The sequence below is a fragment of the Chionomys nivalis genome, chromosome 7 (assembly GCF_950005125.1).
Source record: "Chionomys nivalis chromosome 7, mChiNiv1.1, whole genome shotgun sequence".
NCBI lineage: Eukaryota > Metazoa > Chordata > Mammalia > Rodentia > Cricetidae > Chionomys > Chionomys nivalis.
The window spans coordinates 50,254,021-50,266,191 of NC_080092.1; the positions used below are offsets into that span (position 1 = coordinate 50,254,021).

General features: G+C 44.4%; 1 protein-coding gene across 4 annotated transcripts in view; it reads left to right on the top strand.

Moving 5' to 3' along the window:
- Positions 1-12,171, top strand: part of Myh10 (myosin heavy chain 10) — a 131,863-nt gene that overhangs the window by 71,981 nt on the left and 47,711 nt on the right. For all 4 annotated transcript variants that reach the window (XM_057775512.1, XM_057775514.1, XM_057775513.1 and 1 more), the window contains 6 exons: positions 1,293-1,436; positions 1,783-1,878; positions 3,262-3,380; positions 4,060-4,212; positions 8,558-8,731; positions 11,637-11,810. In XM_057775512.1, the coding sequence (XP_057631495.1) occupies positions 1,293-1,436; positions 1,783-1,878; positions 3,262-3,380; positions 4,060-4,212; positions 8,558-8,731; positions 11,637-11,810 (860 nt within the window). The remainder of the gene's footprint in view (positions 1-1,292; positions 1,437-1,782; positions 1,879-3,261; positions 3,381-4,059; positions 4,213-8,557; positions 8,732-11,636; positions 11,811-12,171) is intronic.

The following is a 12,171-nucleotide window of genomic DNA, read 5'->3' on the forward strand; positions in this document are numbered from 1 at the left end:
ACTTAAGCCAAGTGTGGTCTAACCTCAGCACTCAGGAGGCAGAGACAAGTGGACCTCTCAGCATTTTTGAGGCCTCATTTACATAGTGAGTTTCAGGCCAGCCAAGGCTACATAGTGAGACCCTGTCTAGCTGAGGCAAGAATTTTGCTGGCTCAGAAATACTACGAAGAGAGAGATATACAAGTGTTTTGTTCTAGAGTCCTAGAGTCAGTGTTTCTGCAGTTACTGTGTGCACCATGCAGCTTTACAGTAGATACCCGCTGCAATTAGACTTCCCTCACCCAGAATACTGTGAATACATGGAACTAGAACTAAGGAGGGAAGCCTGCGAGGGGTAGAACTCGGCAACACACAGAATACCAAAGAAAGAGAGACCAAACACTCAAGATGATACATTTGAAAAGAATAAAACTCAGAGACTTTCATTTGCAGACAACTGGAATTAATCAAAACATTTTCAGGGTGTCGACAGAAGGTGTTGGGGGAGCAAACAATTCCTATAGAGGTTCAATGTGGACAACAGTTGTGTAGCTTGGTCTGTTTGTGGGGCCCCTAGCAGTGGGACCAGGACCTTCCCTGTGTTGGGATGCCTCACCCAGCCTTGATGCAGAGGGAGGAACTTGGTCCTGCCTCAAAGTAATTTGACATGCTTTGTTGACTCCCCTGGGAGGTCTGTCCCTTTCTGAACAGAGGAGGAGTGGACGGAGGTGGGGGTGGGAGGGAACAGAGGAGGAAAGGGAAAGTGTCGTTGGAATCTAAAATAAATGAAAAAAATTTAATTTAAAAAAAGTTTAGGAGTAGACAGGAGGTGGGGGTGGGAGGGAACAGAGGAGGAAAGGGAAAGTGTCGTTGGAATCTAAAATAAATGAAAAAAATTTAATTTAAAAAAAGTTCAGTGTGATATAGTTAAGAATTGGGGACTTCTACAGAAGAGCAGGAGAGCCAGTTACCTGTCAAGATAAAAACACAGAGTAAGGATTTCAAAGCTTTCATTCAAATGATGGCAAAAATATTTAAATCTGGAAATTTTACTTGCTTCTCAGCTATACAGTTTCAAATAGAAAATTGTATAAATCACTAATGCCAAAAAAGCAAAACAGAAAACAAACTGCAGAGGTGTTTACACATTCACATCTGTGTATGTTCACACATGGTGTGAATTAGCAAGGAAAAGTGTGCCGCAATGGGTTGAATGGCCAGTCCATTCTCCTGAGTTCCCGGTGTCCACGGGTAGAGTGTTTCAGTCTGATGATGACCATGAGCTAAACTTTATCCTCTGTGTTCCCTTTTAGCTGACTTACTCCTGGAAGGTTTCGGCAACTACAGGTTCCTCTCCAATGGCTATATCCCGATCCCTGGGCAGCAGGACAAGGATAACTTCCAGGAGACCATGGAAGCAATGCAGATAATGGGCTTCTCCCACGAAGAGATCCTCTGTACGTGTCCTAACCCCACTCCTCACTGTCAGATCCTTTGTACGTGTCCTAAGACCCCACTCCTCACTGTCATATCCTCTGTACGTGTCCTAAGACCCCACTCCTCACTGTCATATCCTCTGTACGTGTCCTAAGACCCCACTCCTCACTGTCAGAACTCCTGTGCATTTGCCATAAATCACCCAAATTAGAAAGTAACTAGGAAGCTAATAAGAACTGTCTATTTTATGAAACTCTGAAGAGTTACCAAAAAGTTACACAAAGCCAGTTTTTAGTACCAGATAAGTTGGAATATGTCTCTGCTACATTTTGATGGCTTTTTTTTTTTCTTTTCATCAATATAAAGCAATGCTTAAAGTCGTATCTTCAGTGCTGCAGTTTGGGAATATTTCCTTCAAAAAGGAGAGAAACACTGATCAAGCTTCCATGCCAGAAAACACAGGTAAACTGACGAACGCTACTTTTGCTTGTTTCCTTTGGACTGGGTGCTGAGGTAGAGTCTCACTATGGGCTCCAGGCTGGCCTCGGACTCTTACATCCTTCTGCCTTCGCCTCCTGATTACAGGGACGCAGTGTGCCATACTCATTGGGAATCCAGATGTTCTAATGAGAAATTTTTCTGTTTCTAAATGTTGAAAATAGATTTAAATAAACATTGGTCAGGAATGACAGTTTGTACACCAAGAGGATGTGGCTGCAGGTATTGAGAGCTGCCAGGTTGTTTCTGAAGGGACATGAGCCTCTCTTGCCTAGGAGGTGTCACGGGGACATCCACAGTGCACATGGTCAGTGAATGCTGACGTGAAGTCACACCGCCCACCCTCGAAATAGTCATTTTGGGATAGGAAGATAGCTCATTTGCTAAAATGCTTGCTTTATAAGCTATGTAATGGACCTGAGTTTCATTTGAGAACCCACCATAAAAAGTCAGGAATGGGTCACAAACTTAGAATCAAGCAAAATGGACAAGGACAGATCCCCAAGGCTCCCTGTCCACCAGCCCAGCCCAATCAGAAAGCTCTGAGCCAGTGAGAGACCTATCTTAAAAGTAAGGTAGATGCCACCTGAGTACCAACAGCCAGCAGTGCCCTGTACCTTCCACATGCGTGTGCATACATGTACACACACACAGGAGCACAGACCTTCCCCCAAAAAAGCCCTTTTTGATAACCCACTTGAGGTTTGTTAGTGTTTTGTTGTGTGACTCTGGAGGGACTGACTCTTTTCCTGAATCAGTGTGTCACTCTCTCTTGTTTTGTTTTTGAGACAGGGTTTCTCTGGGTAGCCTTGGCTGTCCTGGAACTCACTATGTAAGCCAGGCTAGCCCTCGATCTCCCTAACATCCATTTGCCTCTGCTTCTGAGTGTTGGGATTAAACGTATGAGCCACCATACCTGGGCCATGGTCACCATTTCTTGATCAGGCTATGGACCATTTTCCTATAACTTTTGACCACTAGGACCTTTCTGTGTGTCATTCAGTATAAAGTTAGATTAGCAGCAGGGCTCCATCCACCATGTGCCTCTCACCCAGTCACATCCAGCTTAGTGGAGTGATTGAAGACATGTCACAGGACAGTTGTTTGGCTTTAAGATCTTCACGTGAACCATAGGTAGACAAGGTCACCCTTCTAGAAGGCCAGGAGGGCAAAGGCTTGCTATCTCTCACTGGTGGCCTGTTTATCCAGAAGAAAGGAAAGCATTTTTCACCAAATTTAAAGCTTTGTTACACTTCAGGACTTGAGTTTCTAGAGTTTTCCTTTGCTTAAACGCCATGATTGGCTCATGAGTGGACAAGGAGCATTTAGGGAACTTTGTCCCCGCAGTCGCACAGAAGCTCTGCCACCTGCTTGGGATGAACGTGATGGAGTTTACCCGGGCTATTCTCACCCCCCGGATCAAGGTTGGCCGAGACTACGTCCAGAAAGCCCAGACCAAAGAACAAGTGAGTCCACGGAAGACTGTGCTTTCGAATGCATGGCATGATAAACTGTGGGCAATTAGCTTCTGCTTGGCAGGCACCAAACTGAGTTAGTAAGAGCACATGGAATTGCCTTGGCGTTAAATGAGTTTTGATTTTCTTGTAGTGGTTTACTTTTTTTTAGATTGATTTTTGTAAGTAAATTTGAAATGTCATCTCCAGTTGTCCCCTAGCTGACAAATAATCTGATAGACAGATTGTATGTTTCATAGCAGCCAAACAAGGCCAAGGCTCCCACTGTGCTGTCTTCTTACTGTGTGGCACAGCAGCGAGAACATAGGGGTCATATTTACTCTTTAGTTGTGATGGCTTTAAGGACATTAATAGCTTTGACTAAGAAGGTTGGAAGATGACCCACATCCCATCCCTCATCCCCCAAGGGCAAACTGCCAAGAAACCAGACCGATGAGAGATGCTGTTGCCCAGGGCTCTAAGGCCAGGGGAGGGCTTTGTCCAATCGCTAAAGTGATTAGCCACAATTCTCATTAAGTGCACTAATGCCCCTATTGAAATGTAACATTGCGATATAATTGAGCAGTAAATGCTGTTTGAAGTGTGAGTTCTGTATAGCATTGAACGCCATATTATAGCTGCAAGTGTTAAGACCGCTTCCTGGATAAAGGTTGATATTATCTAATTACAGGCAGACTTTGCAGTGGAAGCACTGGCAAAAGCTACCTACGAGCGGCTGTTTCGTTGGCTCGTTCACCGCATCAATAAAGCGCTGGATAGGACCAAACGCCAGGGAGCTTCTTTCATTGGGATCCTGGATATTGCTGGTTTTGAAATTTTTGAGGTATTCTTCATCTCCCTCCCTTTTGCCCGTTTTTCTTTTTTGTTCGTTCTCCTAACAAATGTTATGGTTCACTTATGTATGCAGTTCAGGGCCTGGCAGTCAGAAATAAGCAGGTACATTCCGTGCTCTTTGATTAGAGCCCAACAGGAGACAGCAAATAACCACTCAGCTCCCGGGGTGAGAGAGTGCTATGATGCGGAGAGCTGGGCAGGCCCCTGGAGGCTGCACGCTCACTCGGGAGTGTCTGAGTGGTGACAGGCATGCTTATTTGTGTGTGGTCGGAGTGCTGAGTGTGCTGTCTGAGGCCTTGAGATCTCCACGTGAGCATTCTGCAGTTAGACATTCCTGAAAGACAAGAAGCTGTCTGCTCAGAAAGCTGAGAATCCGGATAGGGTTCCGGATAGAGAGTCCGATATAAGGGAAAGTATTTATCAGAGTTAGAACTTGCTGGTACCCTCTTCTGGCAACCTCAGTTACTGCATGTATGTTGTCCGTAGACATACATGCAGACACAAAAAATAAAAATACTTTTTAAAAAAGTGATGCCTTTTAACCTTTTTAAATATTGGTGAGGAGTTAACTTGATAGTTTAATTTGAGATATACTAAGGTGGGGGTTATAAACTCAATTAGTGAAAAATGAAGGGATTTTTAAGAAGAAATGGTGCTTTTATATTCCATAGAGATTATAAATAACCTAAGAGTTGTAAAAGAAATACAGCTCACAGGTTGTTGGCTCATATATGTTTAATTTTTATACTGAGGTTCTTTTTTTAATATATATAAAAGAAAGCATTTAATTAGGGGCTTGTTTACAGTTTCAGAGACTTGGTCATTATCATCCTGGTGGGGGCGTGGCAGCAGGTGTGGTGCTGAGAGGTAGCCCAGTGGGGCAGGCAGAGACAGACAGGCTGGGACTGGCCAGGCCCACCCCCAGAACACACCTCTTCCCACAAGGCCACACCTCCTAATCTTTCCAATCCTATGAAGAGTTCCACTCCCTGGTGACTAAGAATCCAAATATAGGAGCCTCTGCAAGCCATTGTTATTCAGACCACCTGGGGGATCAGGAGACCAGCACGGAGTCACCTCTGAGAAGTACAGGTCATCTCAGCCAAGCCATCTGGGCACTGTCCGGACTGTGTAACAACAGTAAGAGTAGCCACTACCACCTGGTGCAGAAGTACCAGCCCTGTGTGCAGTAAGAAAGAAGGAGGTGCTTTATGTGCTGGAAGGTCCAGGAAGACCAAGGAACTGTGGTTAGCATACATCAGCATCCTGTGGCTTACGTGTTTGAGAGAAAGGATTAATTTGCTTTTATTTTGTGTTTTCTGTTTAGCACATATATATTAAGAGATGTTGGCCTGGACCTGGAACTAGGTCATAGAATGGTAAACTTAGTAGGTTCAGCCAGCCAGAGCTCCTAGTGAGCTCCCATGAGCATCTTGGTTGGGAGGGTGAAGGGGAATTGGCAATGATGGCACCATAGTGTGCGAGTCCCTCCTCCTGACCACACTGTTGACTGTAAAGAGTCTAATTACGTGAATAAGGATTTACATTCTAGGGTTGGTCGGGTAGCATTTAATCAAGGCCACATTCCCAAAGGAAAGCATACAGACAGGTTCTCTCACCTGCGTGTTATCCCTTAGCTTCTTACTTTGGAAGCTATTCCTAGTGGCACTAGGTTATAGAATAGATGTCAGGGATTGGCTCTTGCCGTCGCAATTAGTAGGATTTAGTGTGTGTAAACTGTCTAAAGATGGAGACCCTCTCCGCCCTATGCTCGGGCCTGAGGTCTGGTAAGCTGTAACAGTTATGTCTTCAGGATATTGTTGCTACTGCCTGAAGAGGACCTTCTAGAGAAGGGGGGCTAAAGCGTCTCAGACAGGACTGAGGTAACACAAGGTTTACCAATTAGATTATGTCTACTATTTTGTGTTGCTTGCTAATAATTTTTATAATGTTTACTTATATTTTTGAAAGTTAAGATATTATAGTCACAGTGAATATAATAAATACAAATAAATAGACAATGAGATGGTTTATTACTGAGAAGAGATTTCGAGAAATAGCATTAAAATAAAAAAGAATTAGATTATGCACAAATGAGTGCACAGACTATTTCTAGAAGGGTCACAAGAAATGAGTGATCTGGCTGACTATAGAAGGAATAAGTTGGACTGAAATGAAGCTTACAACTCAGTGTAGCCCTTTGTACATCTAAAATTAATGCCATGAATGATTAATTTTAAAACCAGGTCTTGCAGGGCAGTGGTGGCATGCGTGCCAGCTTTAATCCCAGCACATGGGAGGCAGAGGTAGGCAGATAGATCTCTATGAGTTTAAGACTAGTCTAGTCTACACAGTGAGTTTCAGGACAGCCTGTCTCAAAAAAAAAAAAAAAAAAAAAAAAAGATAATGATAATTTTTTTAAAAAAAATAACAAATGGGTTGAGTATAGTGGTGGACACCCTAATTCCAGCACTCAGGAGGCAGAGGCAGGTGGATTGCTTGAATTCAAGGTCAGCCTGGTGTACAGCCAGGGCTACATAGAGAGTCTTTAAAAAAACAAAACAACAGCAACAACAAACAGATCTCACCTTGGGGATCTTCCTGAGAGATAGAGTGCACGCATGCTTATACCCAGGATTCAAACACCAGCACTGCAACCAAAATTACTTTAAACTACAGTTCTGGTGCTAGAGAAATGGCTCAGTGGTTAACAGTGCTCTCTGTTCCGGAGGACCCGGGTTTAGTTCTCAGCTGCCTATAACCCCACTCCCAGTGGTCTGAAGCCCTCTTTTTGGCCTCTGAGCATCTGCACACTTGTGACACACACACACATTAATAAAATAAAATCTTTAAAATATAATTGGTAGTTTAAATATAGATATTCATTGTTTTTAAAGTCTATTGTATATAATTAAATATGATAGCATGTCATAAACCCAGAGGCAAATCAAAACCCATTTTTGTAGACAGACACAAACCTAACACTGAGACAAGAAGTAGTGTGGCTTGTCTTTGAGAAACTTAGTAACGTGCAGCAAGCAATGTGCCTCCCAGTATGACCTCATTCTACACGGCAAACCAGTTCCATGGGCTGTGGGATACTGCGTGGCCTTTCCAGGCCTTGAATCTATTCCGTTGAGATCAATTGAACCTCTAATTTAAAGCCACTTTTTATAATGAAAGAGGTTATTTATGGGCACATTCTACTCGTGCGAACAGCATGGAAGTAGAATATGGGTTGTACTTAAAGGCTAAGTAAATTAAGAAAATTACATGTCTTAATTAATCTATCCACTCGGCAGAACACTAGGAAAGGGGGGCAGCATGGGGCGGTGGCAGTGCTGAGATGCACTTCACATTGAATATTGGCTGCGGTCGGACGCCTGACACTGGGAGGACTTCCACAGAAGAGCAGGAGGAGCCTCACACTCACTGCGAGCATTGCGTCATGTCAGGCTTGGCCTGTGCTCCCAGCAACAATTCATAAGATGATTCTGAATTTGTCTTTTACATCACTGTGGAGTCTGCTGCCTCAGTGAGGAGAACGGGCACAGCAGGTATAATCTGTAGCTCCCTTCCAGAGGCCCACATGCTCCCGCGGGATGTCTGTGCCTCTTGCCCTCTCAAGGCCCTGTGTTGTTGCTCTTTTTCCCCTCCTCACTTTCTTTTCTTTTTTTCTTTTTTTTTTTTTCTTTTTTTTTTTTTTTTTTTGGTTTTTTGAGACATGGTTTCTCATAGCTTCAGAGCCTGTTTTGGAACAAACTCACTCACTCTGTATGTAGACCAGGCTGGCCTCAAACTCACAAAAATCCACCTTCCACTGCCTCCCAAGTGCTGGGATTAAAGGCGTGTTCCACCACTGCCTGGCTCCTTCCTTATTTTCTTTCTTTCTTTCTTTCTTTCTTTCTTTCTTTCTTTCTTTCTTTCTTTCTTTCTTTCTTTCTTTCTTTCTTTCTTTCTTGTCCTTAACTGAGATGTTTGGTAATATGGTGTAGCTATCTCTTGTTCTCTCTTGCCTTTTCTTTTTTCCTTTGCTGTCCGTGTATACACTCACACATGCACAGAAGTCGGTTCTCTTTCCACCACATGGTTCCCATGGATTTAACTTCATTTGTCAGGCCTGGCCTTCCCTCTCTTGTCTGAAAGCTGGGGTGAACTGGAGTGAGAAAGGGACAGATTGAGAGAGAGCCCTCCCTGAGTGTGGTCGTTAGCATCAACAGTCTTAGTAGTACCGTTGTTCCCTAATGAATGGTTTTGAATGAGCTCTTGGGGTAACTAGATGGCTGAGTGTTCCTGTCTTCTCTCCCGTGATTGGACGATGACTCAACCTGCAGCTGAACTCCTTCGAGCAGCTGTGCATCAACTACACCAACGAGAAGCTGCAGCAGCTGTTCAACCACACCATGTTCATCCTGGAGCAGGAGGAGTACCAGCGCGAGGGCATCGAGTGGAACTTCATCGACTTCGGTCTCGACCTGCAGCCTTGCATAGACCTCATAGAGAGACCTGTGAGTGCTTCCTGTGCTGTTTGAGCAGAGACTTTCATTTTCTTTCTGGCATAATCTGAGACAGACAGTTTAGGAAAATGGTGCTCTGATGACGCAGTCCATGTATAAGCAAGTGTTATTGCAGGCAAAGTCTTTGTTCGGTCTCCTTTTATGCAGCTGTGACCTCCCTGTCCTTGAGTTTGTGCATGTTTGGATAACGTGCTGTAGGCCTCACAGACCGCAGAGACCAGTCTGGTGGAGGCTCTGGTGTGTACTTGTCAAAGGGCGTGTGGAGCTCTACTTGACACACATCCTTCTAGGTAATCCAGGGACGTGTAGCTGAGAACAAGATATGTCATGTGAATTCAGTTTTTAGATAACCGAATTCAACCTTGCCCCTTTGGAAGTGCTTTTTATTTTGACAGTTTTTTGTTTTGTTTTGTTTTTTTAGATTATGTTGGGGCATTCTTTTGGCAAATACATGTTTAAGGACAATCTTAGCATCAGAATTTATTCTCTTGTTGACTTGGGTCTCTACTGCCTGACGGTTAGCTTTTAAAGAGCAACAAGCTATTAACTTCACTTTCTAGGTACCACAGCTGTTTTGTTTAGAGCAGAAAGTCTCCACTTGCCTTGGCCGTGAGAAGAGCTGCTTCCAGGTGCCGTGAGCACCAGCGAGAGTAGCATTCCTCTCACGGCTTAGCCCTGGAGAACAGTTAGTCGGCAGAAACGATTTGCTGGTTGTGTTTTCAGTTAATTTTACAGATATATTCCTGTGACTATTACTGGATTAGGACAGGATGTTTTAAGACCCTTAAGTATGTCCTAGAAATGCAGGGTGAGGGAGCTAGGGGCTTACAGGAGAGCCTAGGGCATGCCACTGCTCCTCTAGGTCCCAGTCTTGAGACTAAAAATCAGATCTCAGTGGGAGCTCATGGCTTTGCATGGCATGGGCTCTATGTGGTGCACGGTGCATGGAGAAAAGTCAGAGCCACAGCAGGCCAGCAGCAACACAGTCTTCACAGAAGCAGATACCATGAGAGAATGTTCTAGGGAAGATTGTTGGAGGACTTGGTGACTGAGCATCACATTGAAATAGGAAGTATTGGGCTGGACAGGTAGAGCAGTGTACGTAAGTGGATATACCTAGGCACTCGGGCAGGAGGTGAGTTCCTTCCCACTTCCCTCTACTCCCTGCCCTCTTCTGGCCTCCATGGGCACCTGCATGCATGTGCTCAGACTCACAAAAATAACAAATCTAAAATAAAAAAGAATTTAGGGGTGTTTTCATTCAAAGGGATTGGAGATTGAAATTATAGTAAAAGGCAAATGTTTCTGTGACCTTGACATCGGTGTAGTGGTTCATCTCTCAAAACCCTGACAGTGGCCCCAGCTGTCTGCCCCGTGACCCTGGCTCAGTGGCCCCAGCTGTGACCATAGCTCCTCCAGGAGTAGCAAATGTGGATAATATGGACTTTCAAACCTCTTTAACTGATCAGAAACCCTGAAAGTTCTTTGAGAAGGAACCGTGGGGTAAGGGTCTCAAAAAGGAGTCCCGTGTCCTGTGTACCTTGCAGTCCAGTCAGCCGGTGCCGGTGCTGTGCCTGTTATATCTTTGCATTGCTTTATTTGTACCATAACCTCTACTTGCCTTTAAAATAGTATTTGTGTATACAGCTAGCTCTTCACCCAATAAATATTTGAAAAATGGATTCTAAAGTTTTGAACCCACCCCCCAGAAAAATCAAACAAACAAAAAAGCAATTTCACAAGAAGGATGCAGAATGTGATTTGGTGCTGTGTCTGTCACATGCCGGCCGTGCTGACTCTGCAGCAGTAAGTGGTGGCCCAGAAACACTCCTTAGTAGACCACTGCTATCTGCTTTATTAAGATATAATTCATATACATCAGTCTGCCTGTTAAGGCTACAAGTCAGTGGTTTGGGTTTTGTGCTATATCATAACATTACATGACCATCGCCATTAATTCTACATTTTCATAACCTCACCCCACTAAAATCCTCATACGTGTTCACAGCCCCCTCCCCACCACACACACATGCCCAGCGGGTTATTGCCGATGTACTTTCTGTCTCTGGATTTGCCAAGGTGTTTTAAAGTGACTGCTGACTTTATGTTATCACTTCTCATAGTTTATCAGTCACTATCCTGCTGCCGTGATAGAACAAGGCCGCTAACAGAGGGAAGAGTTTATTTGGCTTATGGTTTCAGAGGGATGAGAGTCCATCGTGTCAGGGAATTGTGGGAGCAGACAGCAGGTGTGGTGGCAGGAACAGCTTGAGAGTGAACCTGGAATGGTGTGTGACTTTAAAACCTCCAGTGCTTCCTCCAACAAGGCCAAACCTCCCCAAGCATCTCCATCAACTGGGACTGGTTATTCAAATGCCAGAGTCTGGGGGACATTTTCATTCACACAACCACACCGTGCTGCACTTAGTAATAGCTTTAGGTGTTTTACCAACAAGAAATGATACAGCTTATTTAATCATTACTTAAACAAAATCTTAAGTTGTTTAGCATGTGAAATGTCTGAGATAACTGGTTAGTTTTAGTTTTATAGTATATCCAGCCAGCCACTGAACTCAAAATATCCACTTCTCCCCTCCACTCCTTCCCATCCCCTCCCTCGGTTCCCTTCTGGCATCTGTATTTGATGCTTTCGTGGAATTAGTTTACTTGCAATGTACATATTTCAGGGTTTATTCAGTAAGTTATCCATTTCTACAAGGATATTAGTAGTTTATGATCATGTTTGAATTATTAGTTTGTTATGACTGGACATACTTTCCATTCTAGAGATTTTTTTTTTCCATAGATCTTTATGAAGCTAATCATCTTAGCAGTGACCTGTCACCCCTGTGGTGCCAGTGTCAGTTGGTCAGTCCCCTCTGCCTTTCGTTATCAGGCCAATCCTCCCGGTGTGCTGGCCCTCCTGGATGAAGAATGCTGGTTTCCTAAAGCCACGGATAAAACTTTTGTTGAAAAACTGGTTCAGGAGCAAGGTTCCCACTCCAAGTTTCAAAAGCCACGGCAACTGAAAGACAGAGCCGACTTCTGCATTATCCACTATGCAGGGAAGGTGAGAGCCCTTAGGACAGCGCGATTGAAGAGCTGCGTGGTGGGCTGAGGAGCTGGCTCGCTGCACAAGCATGGGGGCCTGAGGTTGGGTCTTCAACACCCACATCAAAGTCACGCATGGTGGCCTACACTTAACCCCATGCTGGGAGGCGTGGTGGGGAAACAGGTCCCAGGGTTCACTGCCAGCTGGTAGCTGAAATGGCTGAAATAGAAAGCTATAGGATCAGTGAGAGACTCTGCTCAAAACATAAGGTGGAGAGCGATACATAAAGATACATAAGTGGACCTGGCTCCACGTGTGCATGCTTACACCACACACACACACACAGCCTCTGGGCATGGTGGTGCACACCTCTACTGCC